Source organism: Eumetopias jubatus, unplaced genomic scaffold (genome assembly GCF_037043125.1).
Source record: "Eumetopias jubatus isolate StellerSeaLion01/CBP00866 unplaced genomic scaffold, mEumJub1_p1.0 scaffold_4, whole genome shotgun sequence".
NCBI classification, from domain to species: Eukaryota; Metazoa; Chordata; class Mammalia; order Carnivora; family Otariidae; genus Eumetopias; species Eumetopias jubatus.
In genome coordinates, this window is record NW_028274810.1 from 119,171,354 (window position 1) to 119,190,862 (window position 19,509).

Genomic DNA, 19,509 nt, shown 5'->3' on the forward strand with positions numbered 1-19,509 from the left:
GCCTTATTTCCAAAATAGAGCGTGATTGTCATAAACAGTTCCATAGCCTTTTCACATTAGGGAAAAAAGCAGTTTCCCTTTGCCTTCCCCCTTTTGGTTTAGAATTATGGAGTGAGTAGTTTTATAAGAACATTTGTGTTTTCTAAAGCAAAATTAATGTGTGATGTTCGCCCCAGATTTTCATTTTGTTAATTTTATCTATTTTAAGAAATAGCTCACAGTGTGTGACGAAATCTAAGATTTTAAAGGTAAGGTGCTAAATTCATCAGTGGGTAGGAAAGTGAATAGTTTTGTATCTAAGTAAGTTCATTTTAGCTCTTTTAGTTAACATTTTGTCAAATTTAAAGGTGTAGTAGGAAGTGAATTGTAACCAAAATTGATAAATTAAGTTTGGTGTCTTACGGTTGTATCATGTAATGGTATTTTTAATCCTGTAGTATTCATTGGGGAGAAAAAGTTTCCTAACTGGAATAGTTAAGAGATAAAATAGATTAGAATTTTAATAGAAAGATGTGGGAAGCATAAAATGTCAAAAGGTATACAAAGAGCACCTGGTCTGTTTAGGAAATTTTATATATTTTTTGCTGTTTTCCAAGTTTGCAGATTATCATCTGTTTTTTGAAAAAATTTTTTTAATTAAAGTAAACTTGTTAGTAAAGAAATAATTTTAAGCCCTCAGAAGTAGAAGGCTTTAGATTGAAATTGTAAATACCTTTTGGTGGTGGTAGTGATTTAAGCAAAGTCTAAACAAATTACTGGGTCCTGCAAGGCATTTTGCATTCATGTGGGTCCATCATTACTCCTTAGGAGGTGAAAACAAGTTGAAATAATGAGTTCCTTCAAAATGGTCAAGGAAGGAAGCTTTTTCTAAAAGGAAGTATACTTATCCAGGGCAGTATTACTCCTCAAATTGTGAAGGGATAAAATAGGAGGAATTTTTACAACTGCTTTTAGAAAATTGAAGTGTCTTTCTAGAGTAATCTTGTAACTCCCAGGCTGTTTAAGAAGTTCCAATTTTCATATTCAAGCCATTGGCTGAAATACTCTGTTACTTAAGATCAGAGGCTATCTGGGTGTGTGGGGGGAGGTGCACACACTTCATCTTGCTGGCCTGGAATGATGGCTCTCAACTTTAAAATGAGTTAATTTTTTATGATGTATGCGCTCATCTTCTGAGAGCATTCTTCATGAGAAATTAAGTCATTTTATTTTTTTTTAAAGATTTTATTTATTTATCAGAGAGAGAGAGAGCATGAGTGGGGGGTGGGCGGGGAGCGGCAGGCAGAGGGAGAAGCAGGCTCCCCGGTGGGGCTTGATCCCAGGGTTCTGGGATCATGACCTGAGCAGAAGGCAGACATAACCAACTAAGCCACCCAGGTGTCCCAAGAAATTAAGTCATTTTAAATAAAATCAGGAGTGCTCATTCTACAACCAGTACCTTGGGTTTTTTTTTTTAAAGCCTCAAGATGAAGAACAGAAATACTCGGTTAAAGGTAAATATAAAAACACGTCCTCTACCTTAATAGTCCAAATTTTGTAGAAATAATAAATTACATGGGGCGCCTGGGTGGCTCAGTCGGTGAAGCGTCTGCCTTCAGCTCAGGTTATGATCTGGGTCCTGGGCTCAGGTCCTGGGATCGAGCCCCACGGCAGGCTGTCTGCTCAGAGGGGAGCCTGGTTCTCCCTCTCCCTCTGCCTGACACTCCCCCTGCTCTCTTTTCTCTCTCTGTCAAATAAATAAATAAAATCTTTAAAAAAATTTTTTTAGAAATAATAAATTACAGCTGACCTTTGTTGAGTGCCTACTATGTGCCAGGTGTCTTACATACATTTACCATGTCAATTATCTCAGCGGTCCTGTATGCAGGACACTATTATCCCCACTTTAGGGGTGAAGTAACCTAGTTTAAATCACTTACACAGCTATTAAGTTTAAATTTAAACTGGTTTAAATTATTTACACAGCTAGTAAGTAGCGACGAGATTTGAGAGTTAGGTCTTTTGTGATCCCAAGGCTGCTGAGGCAGAATTGTCAGATTAGTAACCGTCAGATGAGAGTGACTGCCAACCCAGGATGGGGCACCGAGAACTCAGAGAAGTGCAGAACTTGTGGGCACAGTGCCCTGGGGTGCCTCACCCGTGCAGGGAGACAGACAAGTAAAACAAGCAGCAGTCCTATAGCATGAAGGTGCTAGGTTGGTCTGTTAGAAAGAGGAGCAGCTTTCTCACTTTAGATACAAACCAGATGGGGCAGGCGCCTGGGTGTCTCAGGTGGTTACGCATGTCTGCCTTTGGCTCAGGTCTTGGGCCCCGGATCCTGGGATCCAGCCCTGCGTTGGGCTCCCAGCTCAGTAAGGAGTCTGCTTGTCCCTCTCCCTCTGCCCCTCCCCCCCCCGCTTGTACTCACTCTCTCCCTCTCAAAAAAACGAATAATATCTTATAAATAATACATACGTGCATACAAACCGGAACTGACACTGACTAGCCACACAGTATCCACCCTCACTCCTGTTACCAGGTGCTCTGTCGTTGGCGTAATTTATGAATGAAAAGTGAAGCCTGTAAACCAGTGTATTCTCTGACAGAGACTAAAATACTTCCCTCACAGCCTTAGTAGGATCATGGAAGAGGTCACACAGATTTGGGATCAAATACTGACTTAGCCCCTGATTGGTGGCTGGGAGCACTTTGTCAGAGAATACTCTGAGCAGTTGTTGCTTCATTTCTGAAAATGGAAAAATAGTTTCCACCTCACTGGACCGTGGTGAAGCATAACACAGGTAGTGTAGGTACCCGACTGTAGTGTCAATGATGATTACTTCATCCTCCTTGACTTGAGGCTTTCTGAAATAGCAGAGGGAAATTCGGAAGAAACTTAATTTGTCACCTTTGATCCACTGCCACACAGATGTGTTTAAATTGCTTCGCTTTACCCACCCCCCCATGTTGTGAAAGTTGGAAAGAACATGCTTAAAATATTTAATATGATCCTGGGATATAGCAATCATCAGTGGTAGTTATTATAATTACACCTAGTTGCAAAAATTTAATCAACACTGGAAAAATTTTAGCCAGTATGTCTTCAAATTATTTATTCTTACATTCTTTCTTCTTTTTCTTTCTTGAACTTGAGTTACATTTGTGTTGGACTGCTTGAAATTCTCCCACGGGCCACTGAGATTTTATTTTTAATCTTTAAACTCCTTGTGCTTCAGTTTGGATAATTTCTACCTTCAGTTTTCAGATTTACTGCTCATTTCTTCTTCAGTATCCAGTCTGCTGTTAGTCTCATCCAATTAATTTTTATTTCAGATACTGTATGTTTTTAGTTCTTGAATTTCCATTTGGTCCTTTTTTAAAACTTCTGTCTTTCCTGAAGTTCTTCATCTCTTCACCCATTTTATCCATCTTTTCCTGTAGATTCTTGAACTTATTTATAATATTTATTTTGATATCCAGCATCTAGGTTATCTCTGGTTCTGTTTCTTTTGACCAGTTTCTTCTCTCTTGATTTTTGACTACATTTTTCTGTTTCTTTTTATGTCTAATAATTTCTGTTTGCATGATAGACATTTGAATTGTATGACATAGAGACTCTGGATTCCTTTATCTTCCTATGAAGTGTGTGGTGTTTTATTCTAGTATGTGGTCAGATTTCTGGTGATGACCATCACCTTGATGTTAGGGTAAGTTTATTTTAGTTTTGCTCGTAGTCCCAGGATATAGCCCTTAGTCCTGCAACATCATCCATACTCGTATGGCACGATCTGCCTGGGCTTTCAGCCCAGAGTATTTACCAAGCCCTGCTAACTCTGTGGGATTTGAATTCCAAACTCTCCTCAGCGTTGGGAAGTTGCTGGAATCTGCTTAGCTCTTTAGATGTTGTTTTCTGCTGGGCTTCTTGAAGTATATGCCGTTCAGGTCATAGCCAAGGACTGGAATTGAGGGTTTCCTTTTCTGTGACTTCTTACTTTCTGGGATTTTCCCCCTCAGTTTCCAGCTGCTGAAGCAATCCTAAACTCTGACCTCTGATACCTCAGCTGAGTAAAATGCCACTTTCTGCTTGAGTTCTGTTCTCCTTGCCCAGCATGGACTGAAGTCTGCCCTTAGGAGAAAAGCCAGTTAAATATGGTCTTCTCTGGTATGGTTCTCTTTCTTAAAAGGTGATATCCCCTCCTGTTTCTGCCTGCTTTTGTTTGCTCTCCAGTGGCTTCAAGTGGTTGTTTTTTATGTTTTGTCCATCATTTGTATTCGTTATAGACAGAAACATTAGTGTGGTACAAGTTACTCTGTCAGATTATCAACTGCAGATCTTTAATTATAAAAATTATATATGAGTAATTCATTTATTAAGATATAAGGGATTGACAAAACACTCTTGACTCACAGATGTTTTAGCATAGTTGGACTTAACAATATATGACAGTATATTAAAGTGACTTTTAAAGAGAGATATGTCTTCAGCTCAGGTTTTGGATCACAAATACCTGAATACAGAAAATGGGCCCTTTGTTCAGTCAAAACTATTTACAAAGTACAGGAGAGGTGCATGGGTAATTAAATGATAGGATAAGCAGTGATCCTTTGCATTCTTGAACTTATGGTTTATTGTAAACTAAGTGTATTTACCTTATAGTCATACTTTGAAGTTAAGTTTTAAAGTCTGCATGTTTGGGAGGGGTGCCTGGGTGGCTCAGTTGGTTAAGTGTCCCAACTCTTCATCTCAGCTCAGGTCTTGACCTCCAGGTTGTGAGTTCAAGCTTCATGCTGGGCATGGAGCCTCCTTTAAAAAAAAACCAAAAACCTTTCGGCTCTCAGCTCAGTGGGGAGTCTGCTTGAGATTCTCTTTCTCCCTCTACCCTTCCCCCCCATACACATGCTCGAGCGCTCGCTCTCTAAATTAATAAATAAATCTTGAAAAAAAATAAAAAATGAAGTCTCCACATATGGGAAGTAACCCATGGAGTCAAAATAACTGTTGAAAATCCTTGTATGGCTAATAAAGTCACTTGAAATTATAACTCATTTGGTATTTTTTTAAAGTATTGGCATTCCTTTAGGAGCCATGGTATTTAACGCGCGTGCACACATACATACATACATACATACATACATACACACATACACATACACAATCTTTCAGGCGGTCACCCTTAGCTCAGAGAGAAGCTTCGCCTGTGAACAGGTGAGGAAAGGGCACATGGTACCATCCCTCCTGCTCCCAGACACATACTCATTATTTAGTGATGGGAGGGCCCAGGGCTATTTACATTGTTTTTGCTCTCTCTTTCCCTTGTTCCAAACTTACTGAGTCTCACAAATTAAAAGCACAGATGTGTGATACCCTCCTTGACAATCACAGCCAAGGTTCTGTGGCCAGCCTCTGTCTTTCTGCCTCTTAGTCCAAGTCGCATTTTGACCATGTTCTTGGATGGTTTATGTCTCATCAGACTAGGGTTGTGTTTTCCTATATAATGACATTGCAGTTAAACTATAGCGAAAAGTCCAGAGGAATGCCAGGGTCTCCAGTTTTATTTCTGTGTATGGTATTCTCCCTAGGTTTGCTTAAATTCTGCCTCTCTCACACATGCTCCCCTGACCACGTGGAGTGTCCCCTGTGAGGCAAACCCACCACGGCTCTTTTCAAAGAAGGCCCCATCTTAAGGCAACCATGCTCTGGGATAACCTCTACAAAGCGGTCATGCATGTGTTGAATTCCATTTGTGGTTTGGATGTGGACATGAATTTTAAAGTGTCTATCTCTAGGACTGGAAGTACCTTCCAGCTGACTCTTTAGCCAGGAAGATAACTACTTATTGATTTTTCTGATACCCTGCTTATGTATGGAAATCAAGCTAGTTGTTATTGATTCTTAAGTGTTTTTCATAAATAATCAATGACATAAGACAGAGTGATTGGGGGTTGATGGAGGATGACTGTGCGTGGCCAGTTTGTCACCTGCCCACACAGACAACGGGATATTCTCGGATCTTCCATGTCTCTGATAACCTGTCAAACTTCTACTTTTTCTTCATAGAGAAGTGCAGGGGGCTTGCACTCTGGAACACCTGGGGCTGTTTTTCTTTTTTTTTTCTTCTTTTAATGGCATTTTCTGTTTGTTTTTCTCACTGTAAAAGTATAATTTATATTAACATGTTTGCACTAGAAAATTCAGATAAAAGAAGAAAATGCTAATCAGCCACATTTCGTTCTTAAACTCTTTTTCATTGTGTGGATTCTGAATCACACATGGCACACTTTAGGTGGCACCAGGCACATTTGTGTGCTCTGCCGCCCTTGTTCTCTTACTTGTCCACACTCAGGGTGATGCCTTTTCCAGGAGCCCTGGGGTGGAGACACCTGTATTGCTGTAGTGTTTGGGGGTGGTCTGTGCTGCCTGCACAGTGAGGAGTGGGGGAGGCCTTCTGAAAGAGCACTGGGCTGTGATCTCGGCTCTGGCTACGAGCAGCTGAGTGTTCCTTAGCAAGTCCTTTCATTTCTCAAGACCTCAGTTTTCTTCTCTATGAAGAAGAGAAGATGATCCCCACCTTATCTATTGATGAAATAGTGGTTATGAAATGAGACCAAGATTCTTTTGCAGTCTACAAGGCATGGTGTATGCCCCAAAGGGGGACCTCATAGGGTCCAACAAAGAATGCCTTTCTCAGGGGTGTCTGGGTGGCTCAGTTGGTTGAGCATCCGACTCTTCATTTTGGCCCAGGTCATGATCTCAGGGTCGTGAGATGGAGCCCCACATCGGGCTCCACGCTCAGTGTGGAGTCTGCTTATCCTTCTCTCTCTGCTCCTTCCCCTGCTCACACTCCCTCTCTCTCTCAAATAAATGAGTCTTTAAAAAAAAAAAAAAGGTGTTTCTCCAGCCACCAAACCCAGAGAGGCCTGCTTGCACGTTTTGATCTCTTTTCCACACATGTGCCATTGCCCTCCCTCAGACTCTCTGGACTCTGCAACTGTCGAGGGCAAGAAGCTTTGTCTTTAGTTTCAGCTGACCTTCCTTTGTGATCCTTAACATTCTGGGGTCGTCGATGCCTTTGTAACTGGAGAACAGACCTTCTCCAAATTAATAAAAAACTTGCGTGGCAGAATTTTTCAGGTAATTTTAGGAGTTTTTGGAAGCTCTGAAATTGAGGTCACAACTATTGATACAAATAGTACATTATATGTAGAATATGCATGTAACATATATAGTAGTAATACATAAATAAATGGTTAAAAACATAAATATTGGAAATGTATGCTCTAAAATGTTTTACCAACAGGTATAGTTGATCAAAAATAGTCTGGAGAGCACTAGTCTAGAGATAGCTACACGGTCTGGTCCTAGCCTAGCCTACCTCATTTACCAGGACAGGAAACCAGTGAACTTTCAGTTAATCTCGAATTATTTAACACGTAACCACGACCTGAGCTGAATGCAGACACTTAATGACTGAGCCACCCAGGCGCCCTATTTAACACGTAATTTTTAAACCAAGAACCTGAAGCTCAGAAGGACTAAGGCTGCATACCTAATGACCTACCTAACCTTTCTATCCCAGGGTAGCTGCTTAATGAAAGTTTGTGAATTAATCATGAAATGTGGGGCCATATTTTTAAATTACACCTATTTACAAAAAAGCTCAGCCCCTTCGATTGGTGGGCAGTCAACTGTAGAAGCCTGGAATAGAAGAGGAATGGTTGTCTCCTTCCTAGCTTTTCTTCAGGGGCAGATCTCAAAGCATGAACATTACCCAGAGAGCTGTGAGCAAACCCAAGTGTGATGTGGGTTTTATCTGGCAGTTAGGAGGCCTGCCTGAGGGAGCCAGAAGAGAGGGCCTTGATGCCCCTGCTGGAAGGGAGTGATGCTCAAGTGCTGTTTAAATGCTGAGTAATAGCCTTGTGGAACTCTGCGGGCATCTTGTCTTGGGGCTCTGCTAGTTAATGGATTTGTCAGTTGTTGCGGAAATGGGAGTCTGCATGCTGAGTTTCCAGATAACACCCTTGGGGCTGGAGCAGATTCTTGCAGAGGCTTGGTTAGAATTTTGAAAGAACAAATCCAAATTCAAAATGACCTTGAAAAATCAGAGGAATGAGTCATCCCGAGTGGTATGGAGAAAGGCAATTAAAAAAAAAATGTGCACAAGCCTTTCTGCCTTTAAGGATGTTGCTTTTAATCTTTAACAAGTTTGTACTGAGTGGTGGTGGGAACAGATGAGGAAACAGAGGCCCAGGGAAGTGAAATAACTTGCTCATAACCAAGGGACAAGCAGACTCCCCACTGAGCAGGGAGCCAATGTGGGACCCGATCCCAGGACCCTGAGATCATGACCTGAGCCAAAGGCAGATGCTTAATGGACTGAGCCACCCAAGTGCCCCAACTCTTCATTCTTCAGAGTGTTGCTCAGGTGTCCTCTCTTGGCTGCATCCAAGTTTTGTCCATGTATTCCTTTACTTAACCAGATACTACATGGGTGCCTACAAGATGCTGTATTAAATAAGCAATATATTTTCATGCAGAAGAAAGAAAATAAAATGCATTGCTGATAAAGTATTTAAATACTCAAAAGAGAATAAAACTAAACCAAATAGAAGGCTCAGGAACTTTCTTTAACATTAGAACCCTTCCTCATGCTATATAAAGAGATATATTAGGTTGAATTAAAGCTTTCTGTGTTTTTTTTTTTTTTAAATACTAAATAATAGAAGATTTGGGAACCTAAGCAAGGTAGGAATCCCAAAAGTCTTTTGGGTAAAGATTGGTATATTTGACGACGTGAAATGTAAAAAGTTCTGCGTGGCAAAGGACACCATAAACCAAGTGAGGAGACAAATGGGAGAAAATGTTTGCAGCACATATTACAACAGATTGTTGTCCCTTCTGCAGAAAGTCTCCCTACAGATTGACAGGGAGAAGACAAGCAATGGAAAACAACAGTCAGGAAAGGAAATGTGAATGGACAATAAAATACAGCAAGAAACTCGGGCTTACTATACGGTCCAGTTTTTCACGTCCCTGTGGCGAGAATTAAGAACAGTAACATCTATGTGCTGGCGAGGCTTTAGGGAAATACACTCATCTGTTTGTACTGCTCTTGGGTCTGTGCACTGCTACCACCAGTCTCTTTGGAAACATAGCAGTAGTAATTAAAATTTGAAGTATGCACCCTACCCCCCAATAATTCTACTTTTGTGAATATATCTTTTCAGAGATAAAGTGACAGCATGTAAGAACTTACGGATAGAGATACTGCAGCATTGTTTTTTGGTAGCAAACACTGTGGGAGTCTCTCAGGGAGATAGTTCTCCAAATCATGGTGGAGTTTACTATGGAATATAATCACAGTTAAAATAATGAATTAGAGTTAATGACATTCAGTTTCTTGATCCCTATTCAGTAGGGAAAAAGCAAGCCATGGAGTCTTGTATAATATCGCATTTGTGGGGCACCTGGGTGGCTCAGTTAAGCGTCTGTCTTCAGCTCAGTCATGATCTCTGGGGTCCTGGGATCGAACCCTGCATTGGCCTCTCTGCTCTGAGGAGTCTGCTTCTCCTTCTCCCTCTTCCCCTCCCCCCCCACCCCACCCCCTCATTCCACCCCCCCCATGCATGCTCGCACGCTCTCTCTCTCTCTCTCAAATAAATAAAATCCTTAAAAAAAAAAAATCCCATTTGGTTTTTTTAAAAGTGAGAAAAGGGGAGAAGACCCCCTATTGTATGTATGTATGTGTATTTTTTAAGCATAGAGAAAGCTTTGCTGAGATTATTAACGCCCCACATTGTTAACTTTGCTTATTTCAAGGAGGGTATTGGAGAAAGGGAAAGGAAACTATCATTTTTATGAATTATTTTTGTAATTTTAAAAACAAATGGAATTAAAAATTGTAAAGGGTGATTAGTGCTTCAAAGTATGTATAGGATAGTATAAAAGAATTTATCCCTTTGCCTTCTATGCCAGCACTATAATTTACGACACATATTACATGGCTTTATTATTACGTTATAGCTCATTGTATTTTATAGGCCTGGCACGTGGCTGTATAATACCCAGTATTTTCCGAAGGAAGGAAAAAGGACTTGTTCCAGGAGACTTTACTACATGCGTTGAGCATTTGACTTTGCACTGTGTGCCAGGGCCGGTGCTGGGGACCAGGTGAACAACAACAGATTAGGTAACGCTGGGAACTCGGACATTGCAGGAGGCTGTGGACAGAGTGAATGACAAACTTGCCTGGGAGGTTACACTTACCTTTGATCTTGAAAGAGACAGGTTGAGGCCTGGAACTGTGATGGAGCCAGGCGGACTGGAGAACCTGAGGTGGGCTGTGTGGCCCCAGCGCAACGATCCTTCTACCCAGGCTGTGCTCCCGGAGAGCTCTCTGAGCTGGGGAGGCTGAAATGATAAACACAGTTGCACGGGACTCTTGACACAGAAGATGACTTACATAAAGACACAGGGAGAGAGGCTGGCCTCTCAGGAAGGAGAGTATGGGAAGTTACGGAAGTGAGACTCACTTCGGGGGGAGGGATGGTTTCTCCCCTATCATAAACACCCACCGTAGGCCACATGCTGGAGGAGGTGCACTATAGGCTTTCCCTGTCCTGTTCACATAGTAACCCCATCAAGAAGCCTTTACTTCAGGGGCGCCTGGGTGGCTCAGATGGTTAAGCGTCTGCCTTCGGCTCGGGTCATGATCCTGGGGTCCTGGGATCGAGCCCGACATCAGGCTCCCTGCTAGGCGGGGAGCCTGCTTCTCCCTCTGCCTCTGCCTCGCTCTCTCTCTGACTCTCATGAATAAATAAATAAAACATTAAAAAAAAAAAAAGAAGCCTTTACTTCAGTTAAGAAAGTAGAGTCCGAGATGATGATACAGTTTGTCTTAGATCCACAGCTGGTAAATGGAAGACCGAGGATTTGATCCATAGTCTTATGTACCCTAGAACCCTCCAAGAAATACCGTGATGTTTCGATTATACCTGAACATCCATTAACATCAGAACTTCAGCTCTCCATCTCAGGGTGAATGAAAGTAATAAAGATCTTTCTGGAGGCTTACCATGTACTTTATAGATTATACATCTGTCACATTTCACATACAAAAACCGAGACCAGGGACACCTGGGTGGCTCAGTTGGTGAAGCATCTGCCTTCAGCTCAGATCATGATCCTGGGATCCTGGGATCAAGTCCCACATCAGGCTCCTTGCTCAGCGGGGAGCTTGCTTCTCCCTCTGCCTGCCACTCCCCCTGCTTGTGCTCTCTCTCTCTCTCTCTGACAAATAAATAAAATCTTAAAAAAGAAAAAAAAGACCCAGAAAAATGCCTTTTCCAAGGTCACAGATGGCCAGTCTGGACCAAAGGGAGTTTCAAACCCAGGTCTCCGTGCCACTTAGGCTCATGTCCTTTCATCATATGATGCCTCAGTAAACATTAGGTGGTGCTTGGTCAGGGTTGGGGAGCTCTTGAGGATGTATTTATTATTAATGCTTTCAAGGCTTTTACTCATTAAATAGAAATAATCCTTCATGGTTTTATAATCTTCTCTGCTCCTGCTGCTACTGTTTTCCCAAAAGAGCTTTCACATTAATTATGACATCTTTACCTCTTAGCATTCAATCTCAAGGAGTAGGCTGGGTGTAGGTATTATTAGACCTGTTTTATAGATGAAATTAGGCCCCTGAGAGCCTTAGTCACCTGACCAGAGTCACATGATAGCGGCTAGAGCTAAGACCTAGATTTTCAGGTCCCTCAGTCACTTGCCGTCTGGCTCAAAAATAGCAGACTTCTGGGGGTTCCCACACTTAACCGAGCATAAGGGTTAAGAACACAGGCTCTACAGGCAGTGTCTGTCGTCACCACTTAGCTAGGTGACCTTGGGCATTCTGCTTCACTTCCTGAACCAGTCCCTGCATCTGGAAAATGGGGATAAGATTAGCACATCATGCTGAGCATCCAATGAAGTAGTGAAGGACAAAAGCACCGTTCCTGGCCCAAAAAGTAATCAAAAGTGTAACCGCAATTAATTGTTCTTGTAATTAGTTATTAACAATTATTACCACTGTTATTATGTCGTCATTATCGAGGAACAGGAGGTCTGTCTTATTCCCCTTTGTTTCTTAGTGTTTATCATATAGTAAACCCCAAATAGGTATTTGTGGCACATGTCATGGCATCCTTGACAGTGTTTGCTGAGTCTGTCCATAGAAAAGGATGGGTTTGGAATCACATGAGACTGGGTTCCAATGTGGATTCACCAGCGATTTTCACTTTTCTTCTCTATAAAACATTGCCCTGAAGGAGTTTTAGGATATTCAGTGTGATGTATCCCACTACACAGTCGGTGCCAAATAAGGAGCAGCCGTAATTACAGTGACAGAGAATCAACGGTTGGGTTCACAGGCCAGTTGGGAAGTTTTGTGAAAGTTTCCCAGTTTGATAAGGCGTAGCACAGGGTGAGAATTAGGCAAACATCCCTCAGAGAAAGGCCTGTTTACTATTTGCTGTGGTTCTGAAAATTCTAAGTAGGGCCTCATTGGAGGAATATACAAGACATTTTTAAAGAATATTATTTAAAAAAAAAAGGAATATTGAATTTTAATGTATTCTCAGGGCACGTGTTACTACCAGCCCCTTGGAAGGTATACTCTTAGGGCTGTCCCTGACTTCGGAGTGTTGCTGGAAGCCTCTGCTCCTGGCGTGAGGATGCCAGGCTGACTCCACCACAGTGGCCTCTGATGGGCAGCCTGCTGCCGTCATCACTGTTGTCCTTGTCATGAACATTTACTCAGCTTATCGTGCACCATGCACTTGGCATGCAGTAAATTAATCTCCATAATACCTCTGAGAGGTAAATAACCATTGTTATGTCCATTTTACAGCTGGGGAAGATGAGGCTTAGGAAGGTAAGTTACTTGACCAAAACACCACACAGGTTTAGGGATAGACCTGGGATTTGATCCCAGATCTTTCTCACTTTAGGATGTGGGAGAGAGTCCCCAGCTCTGAGATACTAAAAAAGCCTAAGAGTAAAATCCCTTATTTAGGAGCGGTGTGACCTGGGACACGTTTTTGCCTCTAAATAATGAGGCTGATAACAGTACTTACCTTCCAGTCCTGTTAGTAAGAGTGAATGAAGCAATGGACGTGAAGTGCTTAGTGCAGTGACTAGGGTGCCCTGAGTACTCGACAAGCTAACTGTTATCACTATCGGTACTGAAATAGTGAATCACTGCTTTGGTATTGCTGTGGGGCTTAAATGTTGAAATGTATATAAAGGCCCTTTCAAGCTGCATGGAACATCTTAGGTGATGAGTATATGTAAGTCATCACCCCAAAGGAATGCCAGCGGTTGAAATCCTAAGTGGCCCTTTCTGGTTCGGCTGGTAAAACTTTATTATTTTGTCCTTTTTTCAGAACTGAAAGGAGTTACCTAGCTCTTGGAATCGTCTTACATTCTGCAACAATACCATGAATGCCAGAAATTCCCTACAGATAATTCGAAAAGCATGAATCTCCATAATGGCTGGGTCAGATTTCTCTCTTTTCCTTGTTCTTTTCTTTTATCCAGTCTCCATCCTCACCGGCTTTCCCCAGCACCCACTTTACCAACTTCCCAAAAGTCTGCCAGCACTTAGGTAGACCGAGGATCCTAAAACAGAGCGTAGTCTATTCCCCGAAAGGTCCTGATCAGGCAGTTTTCTGCCTCATCGGCCCTCCTGTTCAGTTACACCTGTATCTGTGACAGTGTCCCCCACCACAGCCCTGTATTTCTCTCTTCTTCCCTAAACCCCTGAATTTACCTTTTGTTTATCTGCTTGCTGCACTCCTCCCTCGGCCTCTGCCCTTGTTCTCTCCTCCACCAGAACCCTTTCTCTCTGCCCTCTCCCTCTGCACCTGCTGAAAACCAGCTCGGTAAGCCCTTCACTCTGTACAAAGGGATGCATGTGTTTACAGAATTTTGCTAGTGAATTGTCACTGTTAGATTTAAAAACTTAAAACATGAGACATATGTTCCTGTGCTGTTTGATTTTAAATACGTCTCCCTGATTTATAACTAATCCCGGCTCTAGAGGTAATAGTGACTGATTTTTTTGGAGGCAGGTGCTACATGCCAGGTACTGTTCTAAGCACCTTACAGTTAATTCCCATTATTTCTGCCCTCAACAGGATTATTAGTACTGTCCCCGGGTACACCTCACTAAACTATGATTCTTAAGATGTATCTATACTGGGAGAGTTCACACATACATACATATGTTCAATTAACATACACACACTTATGCACATAAATTTATGTGTTGACTGTATGGTGGTTCATTTATGGAATTAGCAAAACATACAGGACCCATGACCTCACCTGTACTTACTTAACAGTCTCCCCTTCCACCTCTCTCATGTCACATTTGATGTTCCACCTTCCCGTTAAGCCTCATTCTTACTTGCAGGTTCTGGTGAGGGTTAAACATGATACTGTAGAAAGCATTTGGGTCCAAGAAGGTTCTCAACAAACGCCAGTTCTCCCTTCCTGAGGCCTGTGTCTGCCTGAGCCAAGTCTGTCTTGTTTTTTGAGGAGTCCGTCATCTCTGATAGACTAAGAGCTTCTCGTAATTCTTTCTAAACTCTGCATGCCATTCCAAACTCAGGAGAGTGGTTTTGTCTAGGGAGGGAGGGAAGAGATCGGAACTGGGGGAGAGAGGAAGCATTCTGTGGCACTTTATTTCTTAAACTCGTTGGTGGGTACATGAGTGTTCTGTTAATCTGAAGATTATGATATATGTCTTCTGAAATATTTTCTAATTACTAGCAAACAAACGAAAATCCTCTATGTTTGTGTTTTACTAGAGACACTTCTTTGAATGCAGTTGAACGGGCAGCTGAATTGCCTTTTTGCTAGCCTCCAAAAGCAGAAGAGGGTGTCGGGTCTGGTGGGATTCTCTGGGGTGAGGTGAGGCTGTTTTGTCCTCAGACAAAAGGTTATCAGGGGTAACTCCAGTTTATGAGGAGACCAGACACATGCATCCTGTCTGTCGAGCGCTGATGTGGCCTTTCTTTGTGTGTTTCTGAGCCGCTTCCCTCCGTTACTTGGGCACTAACCAGAGCTGCATTTTATCTTTTTTAATATCTCAGGCTAAAATGCTGACATCCACTGTAGGCATCATGAATTTTTGATGCGGTGATGATTGGAAGGCTGCTGGGCCTCACTTCATTTCACTGGAGCGCTGTGACACGTTTCCTTCAGTGCAGACTTCCTTCTTGGGCCGTGCCCCCGTGCGGACTCACGGTTGGTTCCGTGAGGGCCCCTGGCTCCCGGGCAGTCATCAAGAGTGTATTTGAGAATGCAGTACTTAGATTTTTCTCTCAATTATTCAGCAATCTAGGAGGTTTAAGAAGGGAATGCTTCTGAAATTCCTAAAAAGGAAATCAACAAATCGAAGTCAACCGATATTTATGGAGCCCTCACTCCTTAAGCACAGCTCACGGAAAAACAACAAACACAGTGGTATTAGTTGGGGAGGGACGTGGAGGTGAGCTAGAGGTAATCCCTGCCTCTCGTGGTCTGGTGGCAAGGAAAGATCTGAACTTAAACAAAAATGATGTGATGTGGTGGAAAATACTGCAAAATAGGTGCAGAGAATTATAGGCAAGGAATGATTATTGCCAACTAAGGGAAGGCTTTCTAAAGAGGTATTGAAGGAAGCCTTTAGAGATACGATTTTGCTAGACATGATATTGTTAGGTACTTACCGTTCATTTATTCGTTCAGTAAATATTATGCCTCTCCTGGGGGCCTGCATACAAATCGGTGCCTCCCTGTTCTCTACCACAAAGGAAGAGAGAAGTGGGGAGTCCAGATATCTGAAATGCCTCCCCGAGGAAGTGGTGTACCTTGGCTCCAGTCATACTTCCTTGCTCGTGTGTATCATGTTCCATGCCTGCTTCCCTTAGGGGTGTAGAGATGTGCGGTGCTGCCTCCCAGAGCCTGCTAGGATGGGGCACCTGGGTTTCTGTTATAAGTGCTAATAACATCTGATAGAAGAGTCACAGATCTGATGCACAATTTAACAGAATCACACTGGATGCTGTCTTGATAGTAGACTGTAGGTGAGCAAGAACTGCAATAAAGAGACTTGTAGGAAGCTTTTGCGGTGGTCAGGGTAAGAAATGATGTTAGATAGGGTTGATACCCATGGGGGTAGTGAGAAGTCAGATTTTGGTTGTATTTTAAAGGTAAAGGCAATAAATAGGATTTGCCAATGGGCTACGTCTGGGGTGTGAGAAGGAGAAAAGTCAGTATGACTTTGATGGGTTTCAGCCTGAATGACTACAAGAGTGTATTTGCCATTAGCTGACCAAGATATAAGGGTCTGCAGAAAAAGAGGGTTGGGGCCAGAACATTAAGGTTTGCTTTTAGCATGTTGAGTTGAGAGTCTTTGGGCATCCCAGTGGAGATACTGTGAATAGCAGTTGATGTAGAAGTCTGTATTTCAGGGGTGGGGTCTGTGCTGGGGCTATCAGTTTGGGAGTTGTCAACTGATAGAAACTCTCCAAAACCACAGACAAGGTGAGATGCGGAGAATGAGCATAGACAGAGAAGAGGAAAGGCCCTGGGCTCTCCAACATGAGGAGGTCAGGGAGATGAAGATCCAGCAAAGACATTGGAAAGGAGCAGACATGAGATAGGTGGACAGTCAAGAGAGTGTGGTATCCTGGAAGTCAAGTAGAGAAAGTGTTTCAGGGAGGTGGGAGCAGTTATTTATGGAACACTCACTCTTTTGAGAAACTTTGGATACTTTGTATCAGCTCGTCAGCACCCCAATCATGTAAGATAGTATTAGTCTCATTTTACAGATTGGAAAACCAAAGCTCAGAGTGAGGAAATTTATTAATGCCTCTGATGGGCCCTAAAAGTTAAAAAACTGGTAAGTTAGCAAGCTTATAGGTGGTGAACTTCAGACTTCAAACATAAATCCATCTGATCCACGCCTGCACGATTTACACCAAGAGATTGTATGTGAAAAAAAATTTTTTTAAAAACGCTGTTCCTCAGACCTGAGGCTTAGAATTAAAGGAAATTAAGTTGAGTTGCAGAGAAAGAAACATGTTAGAACCCATGGATTCTTCTTTTGCATTTCAAGATAGATTTTTTTTAAGATTTTATTTATTTATTTGAGAGAGAGAATGCGTGTGTGAGTGGGGGAGAGGGGTAGAGGGAGAAGGAGAAGCAGGCTCCCCACTGAGCCGAAGGCAGACATTAACCTAATGAGCCACCCAGGCGCCCAGAGGTTGATTTTCTAAAGAGAATTTTCTCCTTGTTCCCTGATCATCATAGTTTCTTAACGGAAACTCAGTGTACTTTAAAATGTGATGATAATTTGACCCCTCACCTGTGGGGGTCCATGGATTAACTGGGATGTAGGTGAACTGAACACTATAGAAGAACAGGAAATCTCCTCTAAGAGTGGGTGAAGACATTCAGTGCCCTGCTGACCACCTCTGGACATGTTCAATGAATAATTGATGCAATTTCTCTTTGCTTTCCTTTTAAGAGTTTCTAGTGATCAATCAGGGTTCAAAATAACTCGTCATCGTGGCAGATAATAGCTCAGACTCCTCTCTCTTTCTTTTTTAGATCACGTACAAAATGAAGAAAACTATGCACAAGTTCTTGACAAGTTTGGAAGTAATTTTTTAAGTCGAGACAACCCAGATCTTGGCACCGCTTTTGTCAAGTTTTCTACTCTTACAAAGGAACTGTCCACGCTGCTGAAAAATCTGGTAAGCCATGGCCTACGGGATTTTTTTTTTTTTAATTACAGGCTGACCAAAGTGCAATAAGAAGATAAAGAGAACAATCTAATAATCTCCCCGACCCCCGGTCCTGGGGGTGAAAAAAATTAAAATAAAAAAAATTTTTTAAAGTCTCAGGTATGGAGCCACATATATATATATTTAAAAAAAAAAATACCGTAAAATTCCTAGATCCAGCTGATAGCGGGGGTTAGATCTCTTGAGTCAGAGAAGCTGGTTAACCTGAATTCTCTTGCACATTCTGCCACTATTTCAGTTTGGGTTTTGTTTCAGATAGTTTTTAGCAACTGTTGCTTTTTAATTAGTTGAAAGGGTGATGATGATTTCTGTGTCAAACATACTCTGGAAGTAGGCACTGTAAGTGTTATACCTCACTTGCATGAAGACGAGCATGCGTCTTGGTCCCTGCTTTACAAATAACGAACCTTCCCAGTTCCTCACATCCTTTTAACCCCCTACCGAGAAAAAGATTTTGAGATTGAGGGAATCCATGGTTACAGAAGGTGATGACAAGAATCCCTAAAAACCTCGGACAGGAGAGGTGCTGGCCCCAGGAGGCAGACACAGAGTTGAGGGCGGGGCAGTCTCTGGGGTGGGCACCAGTGTCTGGATTCCCGCCCTCACACCCTGTTGACACTGAGAAGGTTCATTCTGGGTACTGCTACCACTCACACTTTCTTATGCATTAATTTAAGCAAGTCTGTCTTCTCCAAAGTCCCGAGATAGAGGTACAGGGAGGTTGAATGGTGCCAGAGGAAAACTATATCATACTTTTTCCTCGTCTCTTTCCTGAGGAACAGGAGCTGCTTCTTCCCCTCCCCCAGTCTCTCAATATGACACCTTTGCCTCCTTTAAGAACTCAGGCTCAAGGTGTCTTGACCTGGGTCAGTTTCTGTTAGACAGGCTTCTTTGGCCTTACAGGAGAGTCTTGTCACAGGTCTGTTTGATACAGATGCCTGCCTTACAGATGGGTACCCAGTATTGGAAAAATGAAGATGGCCTTTCCGTAGTGTATTAACCTGGATATTTGACCAGTCAGAATATCCTCTTTTTTTTTTCCTTTCGTACTAGATAAATACATGCACGTGTCTGTCTTCCTCACAGCTTAATTCTAATTTGTGGTTTAATGCCATTGAATTAGTCTCCTATAGTGACAGCTATTCATAAAATAAAGGTTGAGAATGGAAATATGTCTTATTTTCAAAAACTTCAGAAAGGGTAATTTTGAACTTAGGACCAATACATTCCTACACTTTGGGGTTTATCTGACAAATCCATGATACCTCTGTAAATCTTGGGAGTAGTTAAATCTCTTATATTCAGAAGAGGCCCTCATTTCTCCTTCCTCTGGCTACTGCCTGTCTTTCTGCTGATGGCATTGCTCAAAGGCTATGTGGTGGGAAGAAAGGAAGTGAAACAGGACTCCCGACTATTCACTTGGGTAATAACTGGTAACAGACTTGCTCAGGGAGGAAGTTCTGTTTTCCCCCGAGCTAGGTGTTTTCACAGGGATATCTTGCTAACCTTTAGTTTCCGGGACGCCAGATGTATTTGGCTTTAGTTGAGATTCATCACTTGCACGTTCCCTGGACCAATCCATTCCTTCACTCCCCTCCACTGTGGGTCCCTGCCCACAGTGCATGTTGGCCCCACAAGGCAGCGGTCACTTGGGCATCATTCATCGTCTGTATTTGCTTACCCAGTAAT

The 19,509-nt window shown here is 42.4% G+C and overlaps 1 protein-coding gene across 2 annotated transcripts in view; it reads left to right on the forward strand.

The window, feature by feature from the left end:
* Positions 1-19,509, forward strand: part of ASAP1 (ArfGAP with SH3 domain, ankyrin repeat and PH domain 1) — a 339,019-nt gene that overhangs the window by 196,894 nt on the left and 122,616 nt on the right. For both annotated transcript variants that reach the window (XM_028105646.2, XM_028105644.2), the window contains exon 5: positions 17,624-17,769. In XM_028105646.2, the coding sequence (XP_027961447.1) occupies positions 17,624-17,769 (146 nt within the window). The remainder of the gene's footprint in view (positions 1-17,623; positions 17,770-19,509) is intronic.